Source organism: Lampris incognitus, chromosome 12 (assembly GCF_029633865.1).
Source record: "Lampris incognitus isolate fLamInc1 chromosome 12, fLamInc1.hap2, whole genome shotgun sequence".
NCBI lineage: Eukaryota > Metazoa > Chordata > Actinopteri > Lampriformes > Lampridae > Lampris > Lampris incognitus.
In genome coordinates this window covers 32,651,782-32,674,879 of record NC_079222.1, presented here as the reverse complement: position 1 = coordinate 32,674,879, position 23,098 = coordinate 32,651,782, and the positions used below count along the sequence as shown (strand labels likewise).

Genomic DNA, 23,098 nt, shown 5'->3' with positions numbered 1-23,098 from the left:
CCATTGGTGGCTCAGTTCTTGTGCCTCCAATCCCAGACCTGACCTCACCGTTCCGGGTCCGACAACCCTGTGCTTTCACAGAGAGATGTCCAAGATGAAACCCGCCGAACCGGAATCCCGGATGGAAATTCAGGATCTTCTGGGCAACACGAGTGGCCTCGCGGGCGTCTCGCTGGACTCAGTCGAATGAAGACGGGCTGAAAGACAAGCGCAGCGCGGAGATGTCGGTGCCTTTGCTCAAGATCGGCGTCGTGCTCAGCACCATGGCGATGATCACCAACTGGATGTCGCAGACGCTCCCCTCTCTGGTGGGGCTCAACACCACCAAGCTGACCGCGGCGCAGGGGGGCTACCCGGACCGGAGCACGGGAGTAAGTGTGGCAGCTTTCGGATTTTCCCCGGTTCCGGGTTCGTTCATCACTTGTGCGTTCTAACCCCTGATTCCAGTGCGTAAAATGGGGGGTGGGGTGGGGGGGGCAACCTGCTGGGTGGGGTGGGGGGGGGATGCCCACTTCTTGCCCGGTATCTTCTCCGAATATCGCACTTCCACGCACGTGATTTGCTTTTTAATAGTAAAACGTGGTAAAAATGTGCTGCGCGTGGAGAGCCGACGTGCCACGCGCGCTCTCCCCGTGGCTGGATTGAAAGGCGTCTGTACCCGCCTGCCGACCGCGCGGTGGTGGGGCAGAGCGCGCGACGCGGAGCCGACGAAGGTTCCTTCGTCCCGTGGCAGCTTGAAAACACCCCGTGCGTAAATCCGGTCGCCCGATTCAACGAACGACGCTCGGTTTCGTGCTTGCGGACTGACTACAGCGCGTTTTCTCCTGTCTCCTCATCTGCCAGCGAGAGGAGGACGTCCGGAGAAGGGTTGGCATGAGGATAGGAGTGAAAGGTGGTGTGTGTGTGTGTGTGTGTGTGTGTGTGTGTGTGTGTGTGTGTGTGTGTGTGTGTGTGTGTGTGTGTGTGTGTGTGTGTGTGTGTTCTGCAGCGCTGCATCGTGCTCTTGACAGGCTTTTGTTCGATACCGTTATCCTTTCAGGGGTGGCACCAAATGATCCACCATCCTTCTGTTCATCACGTACACGGACAGGACACCCAGTTGTCAGGCTATACGCACTTGTTGGCCACCGAGAGAAAATACTACTACTACTTGTACTAATACTACTACTGCTACTACTGCTACTTGTTCTACTACTACCATTACTACTTCTGCTACTTGTACTACTACTACCACTATCTGTACGAGTGCTACTACTACTACTACTACTACTACTAATAATAATAATAATAATGATAATAATAGTAAATGTGTTCGTGGTAGCATGAGTAGTGGAATCGGGACCCTTGTGCCATGGGGGGGGTCTGTTCTTTCCAACGTCCTCTAATTTGACTTTAGATGCACACCTTGCTGTATACTTAGTTATTGGCTTTGTCTTAGAGATGACCTGGGATATCAAGACAGGTGTTGCATCGCAGTTCTTGTGTTGTCAATATTTAAAAGAAGGAAGGAAAAAAAACACTATGCCAGTAAATGCTCTTTCTGGATTTTGCAGTCGATGCAAAGCCATGTCAGTGAGCATATATATATATATATATATATAACCAAACTGATGTACATTTCCTACTTGCAAAATTATACTCCCTATTCGGTGTCACACTAATCTTCACAGATGAATATGTTGATTTGTTGCCTATTTCAATTAAATTTCACCTCCCCCTAATGTAAAATATATTTTAAAAAAAGACATAATTGCACTTAAGAGTCTGTAACTGGAGCTGAGGGAACAAACAAAAAAACAAAAAAAACAAGCAGCTCCCAAACACCTCAATGCATATGAGACGTACTTCACGTCGGAAATATGCTAATGAGCCCTGGGAGCAGCTGGAGCCAGTTGTTTGGCTGGAGCTGCCTCCCTCGTGCTCGGCCCTCACTAATTTGATGGTTCAAAGCGGGTGGGGCCCCGTGGTCTGTGGTGTGCAGATGGTCGAATGTGTAATCTTGAATTATTGTCAAACGGGCACTGTGTCAGCGTTATTTTAAGTGCGCAGACGTTATCCGAGCACATTTCCTGATCAGACCTGCTGACCCACCCGCAACAGTTCAGCAACCACAGTTGGAACAAAACACGTCGGACGCAGAGTCCCCATAGTGTTGACTTTTCGCCACAGTTCTTCTTATTGCACCCAAACTGTTGTTTCCTCCGACTATTTGTGCGTCTGTTTCTGTATTAAATAACGACTCTTGTCTGTCTCTTTCCCCTGCCTTCTTCTCCCATGCCGTTATGGCTAGGTGTTGCCAGCGAACCCAGAAGAGTCATGGCAGGTGTACAGTTCAGCCCAGGATAGCGAGGGGAGGTGTGTCTGCACTGTGGTGGCGCCCCAACAGTCCATGTGCTCACGGGACGCTCGCACCAAACAGCTGAGGCAGCTGCTGGAGAAGGTAATCGCCGTGTATCAGGAATCAGACACACTATCGTTTCCCCAGGCCCAGGGCAGGGCACCACAAAGACACATGTTTAAAAACTGCAAGAACACATATATCCATCCATCCATCCATCCATCCATCCATCCATCCATCCATCCATCCATCCATCCATCCATCCATCCATCCATACATCCATCCATTATCCAAACCACTTATCCTGCTCTCACTGTCCGAGAGCACGAACGCCAGGATGACTGTCGGTCTGCATGGGCTAGCAGTTAGCTTAGCCTGCCCCGCTTCCGTGTCCTGTCAGACCGCCCTCGGACTATCCTTCTTGGGCGCAGTTCCGGGCAGGGCCGTGCTCCCTTGGCCCACCGGACGCGGCAAACCAAGCTCTCGCAGCCAGACACCTTCCACACACCTCCCCTCAATCCAGACGGCAACACTAAAAACCCAGTCAAGGCCAGGCGAGGCCGCCGCCAGACCGCCCTCGGTGTTATCGGAACTGCCGGTCTACATGGGCTAGCAGTTAGCTTAGCCTGCCCCGCTTCCATATCCTGTCAGACCGCCCTCGGTGTTACCTCTTCGGGCACAGCTCCTGGCAGGGCGGCGGTCCCTGGGCCCACAGGACGCGGCAGACCAAGCTCTCCCAGCCGATCCAGCGCCAGCTCTCCCAGCCATCAAACGAAGACGTGGACAGACGTGGACAAAGACAATGCAAGGACGGTACTGGGTGAGGCCGCCGCCAACGTAAGTTCGTGCCTCCATCTTCCCACACCGGTACTGGGTGAGGCCGCCGCCAACGTGAATCCGCGCTGCCCTCTTCCCACACCGGAAGCGGGGGGAAATAATGTACCCTGTCATACGACACATGACCTAATCAGCGAAAGTCATTCATTGCCTAGAGTGTGTTTATCGGTGTTTGTCCATGGGCACGCACGCGCACACACGCGGGCGTATGCATATTTGTAGCCCTTCAATCACCTCCCTGCCTGCGAGACAAGAATAGATATGCTCTAATGAGTTCCCTGGAAACCACCCAGGCATCATGGGACACAGCCATGCACTCTCAGTCTCTGTGAGTTTCTGTTGCACACTGCCCGACCGACGCCTCTGATGACGCAACACATGACACAGAAACGTTGCCATTTCTGCGTACCCCGTGTCAAGAAACAGAACGCAGAAGAAAGTTCCGTGCAAATGTTCCTTAAATTTCTTGTGGGAAGGCATAATCCCAAAATAATCTAGGGTACAGCACTTGGAAGGATTCCCTATAATAACACAGCTTGCCAGACAAAAAATGAAAGGCATCCACTGATCCCTCCTGAGTAACCGGAGAGCCAGGCAAGTTCATCACAGAGTCTTTGGCTCCACAATAAACATTTTTGGAGAGGAGACCAAATGTCTCAGCAGCTTGTATTCTACACTTCCTCTGTATGTGTTAGGCCCCTGAGTAGCTGGTTTGGCATTAAATCTAGTTTGTTGATGCTGATGAGTGGTCTCAGTACTTCTAGCAGCCAATAGCTGATATGTAATCACCGCTCGGAGAAAGCAAAGCCAGAAATGTTGGAGATCTGGTGCGTTCTTCTTACGCATCTGCTACTTATAATTGCAAAATGTGATCTGCTTGTATTCAGACCCTTTGTGTTCATCTCCCTTTTGGTACTCAAGGTCCAGAACATGACCCAGTCCATCCAAGTGCTGGACCAGCGGACTCAGAGGGACCTGCACTATGTAGAGAAGATGGAGGTCCAGCTGCGTGGCTTGGAGAACAAGTTCAGACAGGTGGAAGAGAACCACAAGCAGAACATCGCTAAGCAATACAAGGTACGGTCCAGATCCAGACCTCCAACCCATTCACTGAGAGCTGGCACCACCCGCTGAACCTCCATCCCGTCACCCTAAGTGTAATATAGATGACCTATTAGGAGATGGGTACTAGCTGCATTGTCTCACACCCATATCCCTAGTTGTCTAAATGAAGGAATCAGCTTGTTAGTCTGGGATCCTTGAGTGGTAGCAGCAATTTAGTATTTATGTAATTCTGTAAAATAAGGACTTTACACCTGGTCAGTGTTTTGCTAGTACAACTTGTCTGTCCTTTTAGCACTTGCGTAAAAACACTACGTTCAATACTCTCAATTACATATAACCCTTAAACAGTTACCCGAGAGGATGCTGAAATAAAATTGAAATGAGCAAATAAAAACATTTTACCCTTGCACTGATTAACTGTCAATCTCACAGCAAATACTCAGTTTCAGAACACCCTTAATGGATACTGAGGGACTAAGCTTTGTAATTGATTTAGTTTCAATTAAGAGTAATTTTAATTGCATCCTACCTGCATCAGTAGCACTGTTCACATCATCTGCGCATGCCCTCAGCATTCATTCCAGCAATATCAATTTCTTTGCATGCTCCCAATTTTCTGAAATGAACTTGTGTGCGTTAAATGTGTGTAGGTGTACGTGTTTGTGTGTGTCTGTGTGTGTTAGATAGGTTAGTAAGCTAGCCCCTGTCAACGGTCTGTCATTTTCTTGCTTGCAGGGCTAACTTTAAGACATGTAAAGAGAGCCACAGGGAAGAAGAGGCAGGTCAATCCCAAGTTCCCCTGAACTGGGCCACAGTACTGAGAGCATTTGGGCGTCAAACAGTCAATTTACCTTTAGCACCATTAAGATTAAGAAACCTTACCCCTTTTCCCAAACCAACCAACCACTGATCTCTTCCTGCATGTTACTGCTGTCAAAGGTTTTCATCTAAAGGCTTTTTCAAAAGTAAATTCATTATTATTATTATTATTATTATTATTATTATTATTGGGTAATTGCTGTTATTTCTTTTATTTTACTTTGGCTTTTGTCTATGCATATTTGGTTACTAAACAAATTAATATGTAACAATATAGACGTAAAATTGGAGACACTTTGTTGTGTGTGACATGTAAAAGCATGTAATCCTTAATAAGATGTTGCATTTTAAACGATGATGACCAATAAAAGGCTTTCCCAATTGTTGTCAGTGTACCGAGGGCTTGCTTTTTACGGCTGGTCAACATCAGGATGGAACCACCTATTTTCTGCTCATCCAGCGGGTGGAGAATAATTGCTGGGGTTTGTTTGCTAAAAACATGCACCTGCACAGACAAAGCACACTGGTCACACGAACTCTCAACACCCACAAATAGGGGTCCTCAATTTCAGAGAGAGTCAGGGGTAGATCAGCGTAGCCAGGTTCAGACAGGTGTTTATCCCCCCCCCCCTCCCATCACTGGACAGAAGTCTCGTCTTTTGTCACGCATGACACTGAATCGAGCTTATTCTAATCCTTTCAGGCCATAAAAACGAAAATGGAGGAACTTAGACCGTTGATACCAGTGTTGGAGGAGTACAAAGCCGATGCCAAATTGGTATTGCAATTTAAGGAGGAGGTCCAGAATCTGACGTCAGTTCTAAGCGAACTTCAGGAGGAGATGGGAGCCTATGACTACGAGGAGCTCCACAACAGAGTGTCAAATCTTGAGGAGAGACTCCGAGCATGCATGCAAAAATTAGGTAGGCACAGAAAGTTGCCCGGCATACACTCTCTCAACACGTGCATGCACAGACAACACACTGGCATATGGTATGGCTGAGCTGAAGGAGATTTTCAGGCATATCAACACAACAACAGAAAAGTTCAGCAATGTTTATTTGTGTGTGTCTGCCACATCGTACCCACCAGATGCATACGTCAAACAAATTCTGAACACATTCGCAATTACTGTTTTATGGCTATTCAATGATCACAATCTTCCTACGGAAAAACAAAAATGTTACAGGTCAAGTTTTAAGTTGATATTTGTATATTTACTTCACAGCCCAGTAGATTGTAAAATGTACTGTGTGAACTGGGCTTGTCACATAGAATTGGGCGACATGGTGGGAGGTGGTTACCGCGGTCGCCTCACAGCAAGAAGGTCCTGGGTTCGAGCCCCGGGGTAGTCTAACCTTGGGGTTCGTCCCGGGTCGTCCTCTGTGTGGAGTTTGCATGTCCTCCCCGTGTCTGCGTGGGCTCCCTCCGGGTGCTCCGGTTTCCTCCCACAGTCCAAAGACCTGTAGGTCACATGAATCGGCCGTACAAAATTGTCCCTAGGTGTGAATGTGTGTGTGTGTGTCGGCCCTGTGATGGCGTGGAGGCCTGTCCAGTGTTTCTCCCCGCCTGCCCCCCAGTGACTGCTGGGATAGGCTCCAGCATCCCCGCCACCCTGAGAGCAGGACAAGCGGTTTCGATAACGGATGGACATATAATTGGTTATGATGAGTATGTTGCATTTCCATGTTAAGTAGTTGATGACCTTATGGCCTAGGCATTTACGGCACATGTGTCAACAAGTATGTACACATGCTAAGACCTAATGAGCAAGAAGCAGGAAAATGAGCATGTGCACTTCCTTTAGCAAGTTCTTATCACACTGTCATCTTCTGTTTATAGCCCCTATCTTAGTCAACTCACACTACTAGCACAATTCATATGCCCAATAGATGCACATCCACAGTGCAATGATAAAGAAATAGTACAAGAGCAGATATGTAAGTATAAGTAAACCAAACAGATACATGCATACATAAGTCATAGCACACCAATTAAGACGTGCACACAAGGGAGACTGACATCACACCATTCACACACACACACACACAGAAGAAGATAAAGGAGAAGACATCATTCAGAAAGAGGGAAAGGACACGTGAGAAAAGAAAACAGTTTGCAATAGTCAATACTCGATATGTTGTAATCTCGTCGGCAGAACAGCCGTGCAGTACAGGTTGTGGAGTATTCAACTTAAAGGCAACTTAATGTAGACTAAAGCAAAAAGATGAATTTTAACTTTGGGTTTAAAGGACTTAACAGACTCTGGTTGTCTGACAGCAGCAGACAGGTTATTCCACACGAACGGGGCCCAATAGGAAAAGGCCCTGCCACCATTCTTTTTAACTTTGGGTTCACACGGGAGACATGTATTTTGAGAGCAAAGAGCTCGAGATGGAATATACAGTTTAAGGAGATCAGACAGGTATGATGGAAAAAGCCCATTTAGGATTTTATAAGTCAGCAGAAGCGCCTTGAAGTCTGATCTAACATGGACAGGAAGCCAATGAAGGGAGGCAAGAATTGGTGTAATATGGTCAAATTTTCTACCTTGGGATTCTAGCTACAGTATTTTGAACCATCTGAAGACTTTTAGTACTAGCATGTGGCAGACCTGAAAATGGAACATTAAAATAATCAAGTCTGGATGAAACAAATGCATGTATTAGAGTCTCTGTGTCAGCCATGTACAGGAAAGACAGAATCTTAGCTGTTATGTAAGTGGAAAAAGGCAGTCTTGGTAATTTCTTTAATGTGCTTATCAAACGAAAGGCTGGGATCAAACGTAACACCAAGATTTTTGGCTGCCACGCTTTGTGAAATCACAAGAGTTGTCAATTGTTATCGTTACTTGGTCAGATTGGTTTTTGTGTCTAGCAGGGCAAACGACCAGCATCTCAGTTTTATCCAGATTTAAAAACAGGAAATTTAGTGACATCCGAATTTTCACAGCAGCCAATCAGGCCTCTAAATTAATCATTTGAGTATGATCATCAACCCTTATCGGCACATACAGCTGAGTATCAACAGCATAGCAATGGAAATGTATCCACGACTGCGTACAATGTGGCCAATAAGTGAAATATAAAGAGAGAAAAGAAGAGGGCCCATAATTGATCCCTGAGCCACACCATATTTCATGTCAGAGAATTCTGAATTATTTAAATACTTAATTACTTAATTTCATTGCACAGCTGTACAATGGAAAATAAAGACATTCATTCATTAATTCATTGATGTATTATTATTATAGCAGACACAATGTGTTCTTCCAGATAAGTACAACTTAAGCCAAGAGAGAGCTACGTCAGAGACACCAAAATTACAATTTATTCTGTCTAATAGTAGACAGTGATCAATGGTGTCAACGGCTGCACTGAGGTCCAGTAATAGAAGCACAGAAGTGGAATCAGAGTCCAAAGCTAGAAAAAGATCCTTCACCAGTCTGGTCACAGCAGTTTCACTGGAGTCACAGGCCCTGAAAGCCAATTAAAAAGGTTCAGATAGTGTTCTTCTACATGGGTTGAAAGTTGTTGATACACAACTCTCTCTGGTATTTTAGAAAAGAACGGAAGATTAGAGGATGGTCGATAGTTATTAAGAGACCCTGGATTGAGGTGCGATTTTTTTTCTTTTTTTTTTAGTAGAGTTTTAACCACAGCTGTCTTGAAACTGCTGGAAACAGTGGCAGTAGTAAGTGGTAAATTCACAATGTTTAGAATTGTAGGTCCCAGGAAACGCCAGAGGTCTTTAAAACGTTTTGCTGGTAAAGGGTCAAGTAGGCAAGCAGTCAAATTATCAAGAGAGATAGTCTCAAAAGATTTAATAACAGGGACTCTCAGTGACTTATTGTATAGATATGAATTTGGTAAGACAGGATCTGCAGAAGTAGCTGGAGTTGGACTAATTTTGTTTATGATCTTATCAACCTTATTGCAGAAAAAGTCTAGAAACTCATGGGCCATGAATGGTGAGCAGCTAATAGCTATGTTAATTAAAATTGATTAAGCGAGAGAGATATGCTGCTTTTACAACAGATAAAGCACGCTTGTAATTCAATAAACACTCATGCCTAAATAGGTAAAAAACATCCAATTTTGATTTTTTTTTTACATTCCAGTCTCATGCAGGCTCACTTAAGAGCATGTGTGTTATCATTAAACCAGGGTGTAGCCTCTTTAGTCACCTAGGCCTGGTACCAAGAGGCGCAACTGAGTCGAAGAGACTAGAGAGGGCCACATTTAAGTCACTAGTGAAATGTTCAACAGAGTCAGTCTTTACAGTGAAAGGATCCAAGATTTCAGGCTACAGTGGAGGGACCAATGTGGTGAGTGGTAATTACATCTGTGCCGACATTAACAGAACAGGCCAATAATGCTTCAACTTTGTAGGGAAAATTATCTGACACAGCACATGCGGTTGGCAAGATATTCAGATCAGAAACAGCTATTCCTTTAGATCAGGGTTGGGGAAACTTATCCAGAAAGGGCCAGCGTGGGTGAAGGTTTTTGTTCCAACCAGCAGTTACATGCCTTTGTCTCTTAATCAAGTTCCTCAGCAAAGACTCTACTGGTTGATTAGTGGGATCAGGTGTGTAACTGCTTGTTTGGAACAAAAACCTTCACCCACACTGGCCCTTTCTGAATAAGATTGCCCACCCCTGCTTTAGATAAAACCATATCAAAGGTGTTACCACTGCAATGAGTCGACTCTTAAACAAACTCAGTGAGCCCAAAAAAAAAAATCAACAAGCGCCAGGACTACTTATTTAGAGGATCAGCAAACTTATTCAGATGAATATTGAAATAACCAAGAATTAGAATATCATCAGAATGAGTAACAAGCCCTGAGAAAGATTTTCCAAATTCTTCAAGAAAGTGAGAGTGAGCAAGAGCCAGGAGGTCTGAGCCAAGTCCATTTATGGGTTAGGGAGCTGGACTTTGAATAAGAGACTCAATGGATTGGAATTTAGATTCAAGTCTTGAAGTCAAATTGAAAATTAACTAGTTGACTCGACATCGACACTAGATTTTAACCTACATCGCAGGCTCTCTAATCACCTGCAACCTGCTGAACGAGAAGTCCTTAGTGTTAAACAAAACGCAGACAGCTATCTATATTGCTAGACAAAAGAGAGGTGCCATCCCCAGTAGTGTGAATGCCATCTGCTTTCAGCAGGTAAGGTTGGCCACAGAAAGAAGGCCAGTTACCAAAAAAGCCGAATCCCTGCTCATTAAAGTAACGAGCCAGCCAGCGGTTCATTGAGGTGAGCCTACTGTACATCTCATCATTATCCCTCACGGGTAAGGGACCAGAGACAATTAGTCGATGCCATCACATCTTCCTGGCAAACTCGAGCATCCTGACTACGCTACATTTGTGATCTCTGATTGCTTCATCCTGGCATTACTAGTGCCAACATGAATAACAACATTGCTGAAAGTAGTGATGCTGTGTGTCTGGGTTCGCTGATTCTCCCTCCGAAATGCCCTGAGATTATCCTCTATGTCAGAGACTCTGGCTCCGTGTAAACAGTTAACTAAGGCCGGCGAAGCTGTTCTGAGATTCCAGGTAATGGAGTCTCCTATCACTAGCGTACATTGCTTTACTCTGTTGATAGGAGCTAGAGAGAGGGGTACGCTGGCCGGTAGGGCTACCAACAGGGCTGGTGAGGGGTGAAAACCGGTTTGAAGTCGGGAGAGGTGACTGCAGACCAGGCCACACGACCAGTGGCTTGCTCTTGCGAGCCTTCCCATGCCAGTAAACAGAGACAAACTGCCGCATCAGCCAACGAGGCTTCGCTAGTGCTAACAAAAGCAGGTCTGCTGTCAGGCCCAGGGCTAAGGCTATCTGGAGTGCCCGTCACATCTAACATAATCCTAGCTGAAATGAGCTGTTCTAACTCACGGATACGTCTCTCTAGTAGAGAGAACCTATCTGTAACTGCAGAACAGTCACCACACACCATCGTTTTAATGAGGCTGCTTAATAGAACTAACTGCAAAGCTGGCTAAGCTTGAAGCCAGTAACAAACTAGGAATAAGAGGCTGCCTACACAAGAGTCCTTTGAAAAGGAAAACTAGTGAATGTAGTGATACGTGAGCTAAGTACAGAAAATAGCTAAATCGGTAGAACAAATGAAGAGGTTAGAGCAGGATATAGAGAAGAGATAGCAAGAAAACAAACAGCCATTATCGATCTCTCAAAGCTGAAAACAGCTGGCAGTGACGAGCAGGGATGGAGAAAAGGGGAAAAGGGGAACATAAGCCTCAGGACATGATCCCCCTGCTTTTCCTTTACCACCTTCTCTTCCTGCTGTTGGTCTTGCCTTGGTCTCAACTGGGAGTCTTCTACAACACTGAATATGTCTAGTTAACAATCTAAATGAATGAAACATGCAGCAATGCAAACAGTTTATTTACTATGAGTCCTTGATTGTGCTTCTTTTTTTCTTTTACATGCATTTGTAAAAATTCTCACTCCAAATTACTTTTAATTTACTGTGTAAGCAAATTTGATAGTCCGGACTGTCGTTTATTTTGTTCTTACGCTAGAGAGATTATATTTTTTCTCATTCTCTCAGTCCCGTTTGTTCTATGTGTTTTCCGTGGTGAACCTTTGCCCTTCCTACCAGTCTCATACTGGCTGTACTGGGGTATGAGAGCTGTTTTGGTGCTCATGTACAGATCAATGCACATGCCGTCTTTCTCATCTGTGGGTTGCCATGGTGAGCAGGACAGGGAACTGCAGGGGTCACTCCAGTGTGTGCGAGATCAGATGTAATAAGAAGGGGTCACCCAACGAAAGACTAGCTCAGGCAGAACATAGACTGGCTGTTCCTTTTATCTACACATGATAGCTGACTGCACAAATAGACACTTTAATATAGGGCAAAAAGACCCTGGAAAATACCTGGAATTGAGACTACGGTCATTAACAAAATTTGCATCAACAGAACGCTTCTGAAAAGGGAAGCAATGTTGAGCTCCTCAGAAAGAACCGGGGAAAGTTTCATGAAGGGAAAAACGTTAATGAGCACAGAGAGAGAGAGAGAGAGAGCGGTAGGAGAACAATACATTTGAGAGCGCTGTACTGGGAAAGAGACCATCGTGATAGAGTTGGCGGGGCTTGGAAAAAGTGAGGGAGAGTTGCTAAGGCCCCCTGTAGACCTGTATTTCATGTTGTTTTGTATGAGACCGAATAACAGGCCAGTGACTGTTGGGACACAATAGCTATCAATCAAGGGGGCGTGAAAGCTGGCCGGGCACTAATCAAATAAATAAATCACCTTGTGTGATGCCCCAGAGCTGTGAAGGTAGGGAGAGCTGCAGACACCGACGAGCCCTATTACAATGAGCTGCTGATGGATGGGGTAGGAAAGCCACAACACTGCATATTGCCCGAACATTGCATCTCAAATTCCTCTTGTGATACCGTTGCTCTCACCTCCTATTTCTTCAGTATAGAATACGGCGTAGTACAGTATTGCACACATCATGTAGCAGTACCACTTAATTCTAATGCTGCCCAACCCCCCTCCCCTCTCTCTCTCTCTCTCTCTCTCTCTCTCTCTCTCTCTCTCTCTCTCTCTCTCTCTCTCTCTTTATGTGGGTGTGCATGCATGTGCGTGTGTGTCACAGCCTATCTCGCTGTCAGGGATTCAGTCTTCATGCCTTCTCCAAATGTTCCCTCTCCAGAGTAGTACCAATCATTTTGCTTTAAGGTTCTAGTTTCCTCTACACGTTCCATTTTTTTCCGCCCTCTTTTTCGTCCCAGGCATATTCAGGCCAAAAGGGGATTTGACCCAGTGTGTATCTCCAGAATGCAGATCAACAGAATCACAGGCTCCCCCATTTCCCAGTGACGGCAGATGTCACTAAAGATAGAGTTATGATTAAAGAAAAGAAATAAATAAATCAAGGGATTACTGTAATCCCACTGAGGGTTACGTAATGGTCTCAAATCCCACCTTGGATAGTAAATTCTGCTCACGTGACCACGTGTTTGTCTCTCAACTGCCGCTGAGGCGTGTCCTCATGGAGACACATAAGCAAACATGTGGGTTAGTTTATAGTCATACACCAAATACACGCAGTCACAGGTACACACAAACATGCTTTTGAAAGAGCCTCATTTATGGGGCGCCCGGCTAGTGTAGCGGTCTATTCCGTTGCCTCCCGACACAGGGATCGCCGGTTCGAATCCCCGTGTTACCTCCGGCTTGGTCGGGCGTCCCTACAGGAACACTCGGCCGTGTCTGAGGGTGGGAAACCGGATGTGGGTATGTGTCCTTGTCGGTGCACTAGCGCCTCATCTGGTCTGTTCGGGGGGGAAGGGGGAATGGGAGGAATAGCGTGAACCTCCCACGTGCCACAACCCCCTGGCGAAACAACTCACTCTCAGGTGAAAAGAGGCGACATATATTGGAGGAGACCTATGGTAGTCTGCAGCCCTCTCCGGATCGGCAGAGGGGGTGGAGCAGCGACTGGGGGGGATGACTTCGAAAAAAAGGGTAATTGGCCAAGTACAAGTGGGGAGAAAAAGGGGGAAGAATCCCCCCCCCCCAAAAAAAAACGAATTCATGTAATTTCCCTCAGACATTTGACCATGTTTGACAGAGGAAGCTAAAAGATGAGAAGACAAAGGTATAAATGACAAAAGCCAGCATTAGAGTGACACGAGCAGAGAATATAGCAATTATTATCTGGGTTTTGTTGATATCTCTAATCACATTGCACAACCCTTAAGTGCAAGAAATAAGGCAAGATATGGCACACAAAAGAAAGGAGTGAGGGAGAGGGGAAACGGGTTAATGGATGTGACACCTCGGCCTCAGAGAGATAGCAATCCAGACTGAAAATAAGCCGTCATCGGTGTCCCAGTCTGCACATTAGCATATCAAACCACTCATTACATTCACTGGACGTAATTAAGTTATGAGAGACATTTAGTTGATCCCTGCCCTGTCAAAACACACTGAACAATGGCTCACATCTTAATGAAGAGGTAATATTACTGTCTGCGTAAAGTGTTGTTATCAAGTAAAATCGCACAAGATTGGAGTTATTCTCCACCTCTTCATAATAATGAGTACATTAGTCTGACCAGTTCTTAGTCATAAGGGACACAGAGGAGTGCTAGTTTTGTCAAAATCACATTAACACCTAAGTCGACACTGATTAACACTTCACCAGTCTGAAACCAACAGAGGAAGAAAACGCAATGGTTTTCTGACTCCTTTTCCAACTCTCTCTCTCTCTCTCTCTCTCTCTCTCTCTCTCTCTCTCTCTCTCTCTCTCTCTCTCTCTCTCTCTCTCTCTCTCTCTCTCTCTCTCTCTCTCTCTCTCTCTCTCTCTCTCTCTCTCGCTCTCCCTTTCACTCTTGACATTATATTACATTGCAGTCATTTAGCCGACGCTTTTATCCAAAGCGACTTACAATAAGTGCATTTAACATAGGAAATCAGGAGAACTACTAGTCATCAGAGGTCATAAGTGCATCTAATCAAGCATCTAAGAGCAAAACCAGTGCTAAAGTAAAAGTGCAAGAAAGAGATTTTTTTTAAATGAGTGAATACAATAAGTGCTAAGAACAAGTAACAGGGTAGTAGTTCTTGAAGAGCTGAGTTTTCAACCTGCGCCGAAAGATGGGCAGCGACTCCGCTGTCCTGACATCAGTGGGGAGTTCATTCCACCACTGTGGGGCCAGGACAGAAAGGAGCCGTGACCGGGTCGATCGGCAGCAGGGGCCTCTGAGCGACGGGGCAACCAGGCGTCCCGAGGCAGCAGAGTGAAGTGGTCCGGCGGGGGTGTAGGGCTTGACCATGGCCTAGAGATAGGAAGGAGCTCTTCCTTTCACTGCCCTGTAGGCTAGCACACGAGTCTTAAACTGGATGCGAGCAGCTACTGGGAGCCAGTGTAGGGACATGAGAAGGGGAGTTGTGTGGGAGAAGTTAGGGTGGTTGAACACGAGACGAGCTGCAGATTTCTGAACAATCTCCAGAGGTCTGATGGACGATGCCAGGGTGCCAGCAAGGAGGGAGTTGCCGTAGTCCAGCCGGGAGATGACCAGAGCCTGGATGAGCACCTGTGCCATCTCGTCAGTGAGGAATGGGCGAATCCTCCGGATGTTATAGAGGAGAAATCTGCAGGAGCGAGCAACCGATGCAACGTTTGCAACAAACGACAGTTGGTCGTCCAGGATCACACCCAGATTCCTCGCAGTCCGAGTTGGCGTCACCACGGTGTTGTCAATGGTGATGGCTCGGTATCGGTGCGGGCAACCTTTCCCCGGGAGGAACATCAGCTCTGTCTTGTCCAGATTGAGCTTCAGGTGGTGTGTCGCCATCCACTCCGAGATGTCAGTCAAGCACGCAGCAATGCGTGTCTCTACTTGTGTGTCAGAGGGAGAAAGGGATAAGATCAGCTGGGTGTCATCGGCATAACAATGGTAAGAGAAGTAATGCGAGCGAATAACAGAACCCGGGGATGTCGTGTACAGGGAGAAAAGGAGAGCACCCAGAACTGACCTTTGTGGAACCCCTGTAGTCAGTCTGCGAGGCTCCACCACAGATCCCCTCCATGTCACCTGGTAGGAGCGACTGGTCAGGTAGGATGCAAACATTGAGAGTGTAGAGCCTTTGACACCTAGCCCCTCGAGGGTAGAGAGGAGGATCTGGTGGTTCACTGTGTCGAACGCAGCTGACAGATCTTGAAGCTCATCTAGCGAATTTCAGGAGCAGTATCACACCAACCGTGCCATTTCCGGCATTCCTATAAATACCCACCTAACCCTCTCCTCCCCTTCCAATCTCGTATTCTGTGCTGGAACCGAGATCATGTAACATCGCCTCGAGCATACTCAAACAACCGAGCTACTACCACACCAGCAACATCACCCATCCACTCCCCTTCTTGAGTATGGATTTCGTCTCATTATCCCCATTGGACAACGGTCTACTCAGACAAAATCAGGATGACCACTTCCAAGTTTCCACCAGCTCAAGCCAATGGACCCAGCAACAGAAACAAAAAAAAATCTCCGATCTCGGGGTTCTACTGTCTGCAGAAAAAACATAGGGCCCATCCACTTCCCTTGAGTTCCTCGGAATCACTCTTGACACAAATCTGTTTCATGCTTCACTTTCAGTCAAAAAGCTCAATCAAATCAGTCTTCTGATCTCTAGTTTCCTCCTCGCCCTTTGCCACACCAAACACCAACCTCTCTTCCTATTGGGCCACCTCAACTTCACCCTATGCATCATTCTCCAAGAGCGAGTCTTTGTCTTTCACTTGCTATCTATTGATTCTTCCATCCCATCACTCTTGACTTCCATCTCCCTGCACAGTTCAAGCCATGCTGAATTCCATCTGTGGCTCAACCTTCTTGCCAATTGGAATGGAATCACCTCCCTCTACGATGACCAACTGACTCAGACACATGACATCCATCCGCTGATCCTTCTGCTTGTTTTTGGGGTTTCTACAATAGAAGATGGTTCGCAGCAGAATTATCCCCAGAGCTCGCAAATGAATGCCAAGTCGCTTCTTCCGCTCTCTTCAAAATCTATCACATAATTGCCGCAGCTATTCTGTCAGGCCATGGATGGTCCTGCAATTCCAGCCTTCAGTTCCTCCATCCTGCAATTCCACTCATGCAACCTCACAGTCATAGACATAACAAAGGATGCTTCAGCTCCCCATCCATCATGCCATCCATGTGCCGCCAAAAATTGCACTCCATCACACAGCAAAAATGTTCTCCGTAGAGTGGATGTTCCCTGTCACTCCAACACCATCGTAGACTCTCTCTTGTTTTTTGATTCAGAAGTTCAGAAGCTTGGACCCTCATGCAGGTACCCTCGCAACAGCGGTTCCTCCATATTCAGCACTGACATTCAACTTGTAAATCCTGTCCAAATACCCCTGATCGCCGACTCCCAGAACTCCGTCATCAACAGCCCACCACCCCCAACCCTCGCACCCTACTGGACAGTTTGGAAAAATGTCAATTTCTTTCATGACGAGTATAGCATTACCTTCCCATCGCTCTATCTCATCACCTTGACTTGTTTCATTACCTACTCCGATTCCATGACGGCTATTAAAACACATACCATCAAAGTTTATCTCAGCGCCATCAGCTTCTTCTCCAAACTCATGACCAGCAGTCCGAGCATGGCCTCCAGGCATCCTCAGATAACTTCACTCCTCAAAGGACTCCAACACCAAGAGGCAGCTAAAACTCTTCACTGCCTTCCTTTTACTGCCGTCTTGCAGTCCGTCTGCATCCACACGACCTGCTCCAGATACGACACTCCTCACATTGCTCAAGCTCTAGAAGCCATGTTCTTGCTTGTTTATCTATCTATCTATCTATCTATCTATCTATCTTTCTATCTATCTATCTATCTATCTATCTATCTATCTATCTATCTATCTATCTATCTATCTATCTATCTATCTATCTATCTATCTATCTATCTATCTATCTATCCATCCATCCATCCATCCATCCATCCATCCATCCATCCATCCATCCAACCATCCATCCATCCATCCATCCATCCATCCATCCATCCATCCATCCATCCATCTATCCATCCATCCATCCATCCATCCATCCATCCATCCATCCATCCATCCATCCATCCATCCATCCATCCATCCATCCATCCATCCATCTATCTATCTATCTATCTATCTATCTATCTATCTATCTATCTATCTATCTATCTATCTATCTATGTATATGTATCTGTATCTATCTATCTATCTATCTATCTATCTATCTATCTATCTATCTATCTATCTATCTATCTATCTATCTATCTATCCATCCATCCATCCATCCATCCATCCATCCATCCATCCATCCATCCATCCATCCATCCATCCATCCATCCATCCATCTATCTATCTATCTATCTATCTATCTATCTATCTATCTATCTATCTATCTATCTATCTATCTATCTATCTATCTATCTATCTATCTATCTATCTATCTATCTATCTATCTATCTATCTATCTATCTATCTATCTATCTATCTATCTATCTATCTATCTATCTATCTATCTATCTATCTATCTATCTATCTATCTATCTATCTATCTATCTATCTATCTATTTATTTATTTATGTATTTATTTACTTATTTACTTATTTATTTATTTATTTCTCCTCGGATGTTCTGAATTCGCCGCCTCAACCTTTTAATTTGACCCATGCCAACACGCTTGCATTTCAGAATTGTGTTATTTCTCGGATGACACCATTGTATTCTACTTAAAGCCAACAAAAAAACAATCAATCTGGTCGGACTACACAAAGTCCAATCACCTTTGAAAATCTTTCGAGACCCTCTCAAACTACTTACTATTCTGGAAACCTCAAAGCATAGCAACAACAGACCCTCTTTTTATCACTGAATACGGACAAGTGACTACTCGATTCCGGTCCCCCCCATCATTTCCGCCACATATTCTCCTTGTCTGGCATTTCACCCATTCATTACTCTGGAAAGTCCTTCAGGACCAGAAACGCCACTTCAGCCTCCCGCAATGGCATCCCAGAACACTTCACACAACTCATGAGCTGTTGGTCCTCCCAAACCGATCATCGCTACACCCGTTCACAGATCTGCTCAGTCTTATCCTAAGTAACTGGAGGTTTCGGGGGGCGGGGGGGGTCCGTCATTGCCCGGGGTGCTATGACAGATTCCCTACGAAGCAGTCCCACGATGCAGTCAGCAAGCGGGAGAACTACAAGAACTATGCACGTCAACCATTTTTCTTTAATAAATCATTTAAATGCATCTTGCTGGCGGTGTAGTCCTTGCTAAGTGAATCTCTCTAATGCTTAGAGAGAAAAACATGCATAAGCTCATACGCCGTAAGTAATAAAGACCTTTAATAATGTCACGCAAATAGCAATGCAGAGATGTACACCCAGCCATGCATGCACGTTGAGGCCAATAACATTTTTCCCCAAAATAGAAAAGAAAACCATTCTTTGACATACAACACCGAATGTGTCCAGATGTGCAGACAGCTGTTTTGCTGCCCGTCCCATCTCTGTCTCACTTATCTCCTTGCAGCATGCGGCAAGCTGACAGGTATCAGCGATCCCATCACTATAAAAACATCTGGATCCAGGTTTGGCTCCTGGATGACTGACCCTCTAGCACCTGAGGGAGATACAAGGGTATGTATATCTCGGGCCCCTCACCACGACCCATCCTCCTTCACACGCAAGCACGCACGCACACACTAAAAAAACATGTGCACGCGCCACCTGACTCTGTCCACATTGTAACCACACGCAGACACTGAACTATGTTTATATCACTGCGAGATCAAACCTGTGACAATGCCATTTCTAGCCCAACTACTAAGAATTAAGCGATGACATTATGACCGTAGTTTGAGTCTCACTGTCCACCTCACCGTCTAACTTCTCAAATGTACAAGTTGTAAGTCAGTAACTCAGTATTGGGGATGTGATAGGCCGAACGTGATGTTGTTAACAGCTGGGTTGAAGACACAAGTAGTGCACGAGATCTGCGCCACATAGGTATCGGTTATTTGCTCTAGCAGCTGACGTCTACCGTGATCTACTGTTCATCCGCATGTTAATATGTGTACTGATTAACTGATGCCATTAGATCCACGTTTGTGGGTCAGGGAATTTCTCGGCACACTAAAATGATCTTCTTCTGTTGGTAAAAACGTATTAAAATGCAAATGCAGGGATAACCCTGACAAGAGTCTGCGTGGTCTGATGGATAATTAAAGGAATGTATTGCAGAGACTAAAGCTTTATTTGGCATAATGAACACGCTTTTTATGTGCGGGCTTTAGCTAAATATAGACATTTAATCATTCCTTGGTACAGCTTAAAGCTAACCACCAAAATTAACCAACACCTGTTGTTTTTTTTTTACAGATTTGCACTACGCTCTCTGTGTCCAAATGTTATTAAATCCATATAAAGCTCATCTCTAGCTCGGCTAGGACCGTGCTCGTTAACACAGCTAACGTCTTGGTGGCAGGTGGCTATGCTTCTTTAGATTTTGTTAAGCTAGTTGGAACATCCAGGGCATGGGCACGAGCCACATGGAAACCAGCAATGCCAGGAAGGAAGAGCAGTCTCGCGGCTCAGGGCAGACGCATCGATTGTATGTGTTTTGATATCCGGGCTGCCTCCTCTCTGTCCTTCCTAACCCGTGGTGGAACCACGTCTTTCATCAACGTGTGGTTTTAGGTTTGTGGGGCCGGCGGTGACGACGGGGATGGGCGGTTCAGGTGTCCCGCGAGATGCAGGAAGCGGTCGATCGCCAAGCAGCTCGCGGGAACCAGATCCCTGCCCATAACCAGAGAGGCCAGCTAGCTAAGAACAGCGAGGTCGAGGCGCGTGAGGCAGGCCTTCTGTCTGGGAGGAGAGGCATCATCCCGACAGAGCATGGCTGATCACGACCTGCGGCGCTCATCTTTACTCTTAGTATTCATAACCTGCAAGATTGTGGATTGTTTTACGTGTTTTTTCTTCCTTTAGGGACTGGTATCCCTGATTTAATTAGGGATGCCTGTTGATGGCCCAGTTTGATTTACATCGCAGGGCGCCGCGTGATCAGCATTCATGATTCAGTCGTTTATAAAGGCGCACAGGAGTGATGTTTAAAGTGGTATTGTGGTGGACACCAGGGGCTGTGCCCTCTCACCCAGCAGGACTGTGCGCTGGGGGCGTGGTTTATGTTCCGGTGCAGGGTGGTTCCTGCTGCAGTTGGTTTTTGGAGTTGAGGAATAAACATCAAACTCGCCTTGGTCTCCTGTGTTTTCTCCTCATTCCTGCCACAGTATCAAGCACTTCAATATTTTATTCACTTTAAATGTTTTCTGTGTTGGGGCGCCCGGGTAGCACAGCGGTCTATTCCGTTGCCTACCAACGCGGGGATCGGCGGTTCGAATCCCCGCGTTACCCCCGGCTTGGTCGGGCGTCCCTACAGGCATATTGGCCGTGTCTGCGGGTGGGAAGCCGGATGTGGGTATGTGTCCTGGTCGCTGCACTAGCGCCTCCTCCGGTCGGTCGGGGCGCCTGTATGGAGGGAAGGGGGTACTGGGGGGATAGCGTGATCCTCCCACGCGCTACGTCCCCCTGGTGAAACTCCTCACTGTCAGGGGAACAGAAGCGGCTGGCGTCTCCACATGTATGGGAGGAGGCATGATAAGCGGAGGGGGTGGAGCAGCGACCGGGACGGCTCAGAAAAGTGGGGTAATTGGTCGGATACAATTGGGGAGAAAGGGGGGGACATAACCCCCCCCCTCTTGTTTTGTTGTTGCTGTGTTTGATGTTCATGTGAAATGCCTAATGTTTCTGTTTTGTCTCCGACCTCGTCACAAATTCCAGGTCTGGTATATGGATGGCTACCACAACAACCGGTTTGTGCGGGAATACAAGTCCATGCAGGACTTCATGACATCGGACAACTTCACGTCCCATCGGCTGCCTCACCCATGGTCAGGCACAGGTCAGGTGGTCTACAATGGCTCCATCTACTTCAACAAGTTCCAGAGCCATGTCATCATCAAGTTTGATTTCCGCACTTCCTCGATCAGCAAGTCCCGGCAGCTGGACTATGCCGGCTTTAATAACGCATACCACTACGCCTGGGGCGGTCACTCGGACATCGACCTCATGGTGGACGAGAGCGGTCTGTGGGCTGTGTATGCCACCAACCAGAATGCTGGCAACATTGTCATCAGCAAGCTGAACCCGAACACACTGCAGATCATCAAAAGCTGGACCACCAACCACCCCAAGAGGAGCGCTGGCGAGTCCTTCATGATCTGCGGCACGCTCTACGTCACCAATGGCTACTCGGGAGGCACCAAGGTTTACTACGCTTACTCCACCAACTCCTCCACGTACGAGTACATAGACATTGCGTTCGAGAACAAGTACCTGCACATCTCCATGCTGGACTATAACCCGCGGGACCGCTCTCTCTACGCCTGGAACAACGGCCACCAGGTTCTGTACAACGTCACGCTGTTCCACGTCATCCGCTCCGAGGAGCTGTAACCACGGGGACGGGGTTAGGCACGGGAATACCCGTCTGTTTAGAGATCTCCATATATACAAAATATATATATCTGTGAAAAGAGACTTTATTAAAAAAAAAATACCATTCTGTTTACCATTCTGTATGATCGACAAGGAGGACCTGCATCAGAACTGGATGCATAGAGAGTTGAATGTGTATATATGTTATCGAATTAAAGAAAAGAAAAAAACTAAATTATTTGCTATAACGAAGATGATTGTAATACAAATATAGTTGAGAAGTAGGGTTTACATTGGATTTAAAAGAACTTGAACAGATGCCAAAAAAACATTTTTGCTTTATATATATATATATATATATATATATATATATATATATATATATATATATATATATATATATATATATATATATATATATATATATATATATATATATATATATATATATATTGGAAAACCAAGATAGGAGATCCCTGTTGTGGCTCTGGGTCTTCTGCAGCAACCCCTCCACCTGAAGTTATTCCAACCTGAGGGTCTGCCTAAGAGACTAAGTTGTTGACGATAAACTGTTTGTCAACCTGGACCCCCCCCCCTCCCCTCCCCTCCCAGTTCCCATGAACAGAAAAAGAGAGGGGTGGTCGCTCTGGCCACGTGGTCGCTCTGGCCACAAGGCGCAGAGCCTATCACTGCAGTCTGTCCTACATATCCTTTCTACCAATATAGTAGCAAATAAAAAAATGTGTAGAGAAAACAACAACAATAAGAATATCCACTAAAAGACCCAAAGGCACTGACTGTTGGCAGCACTGTTGTTTGAGATGATTTCCATGTGTTTGTGACTATATACGAAACAGGCTTTCTGTGCATGAGTGTTTTCTATCACTCTGGTCTTCTCTTCTGAATGTCTTTTGCCGTATGATACTATATCTATAAAAAGGGGGGGAGGGTGGGGTGGGTGGGTGGGGGGGAAA

General features: G+C 46.0%; 1 protein-coding gene across 3 annotated transcripts in view; it reads left to right on the top strand.

The window, feature by feature from the left end:
* The window catches only part of olfm1b (olfactomedin 1b), a 22,625-nt gene extending 194 nt beyond the window's left edge, over positions 1-22,431 (top strand). The window contains exons 1-6 of one of the 3 annotated variants that reach the window (XM_056290773.1): positions 1-371; positions 2,291-2,440; positions 4,097-4,252; positions 5,763-5,982; positions 19,159-19,265; positions 21,468-22,431. The exon at positions 1-371 is cut by the window's left edge and continues 194 nt beyond it. In XM_056290773.1, coding sequence (XP_056146748.1) covers positions 222-371; positions 2,291-2,440; positions 4,097-4,252; positions 5,763-5,982; positions 19,159-19,265; positions 21,468-22,142 — 1,458 coding nt within the window. In that variant the 5' untranslated portion in view covers positions 1-221 and the 3' untranslated portion in view covers positions 22,143-22,431. Of the gene's footprint in view, positions 376-2,290; positions 2,450-4,096; positions 4,253-5,762; positions 5,983-19,158; positions 19,266-21,467 lie in introns of all 3 variants that reach the window. The other 2 variants (XM_056290774.1, XM_056290775.1) reach the window with 2 other exon arrangements.
* Positions 22,432-23,098: the final 667 nt, after the last annotated feature.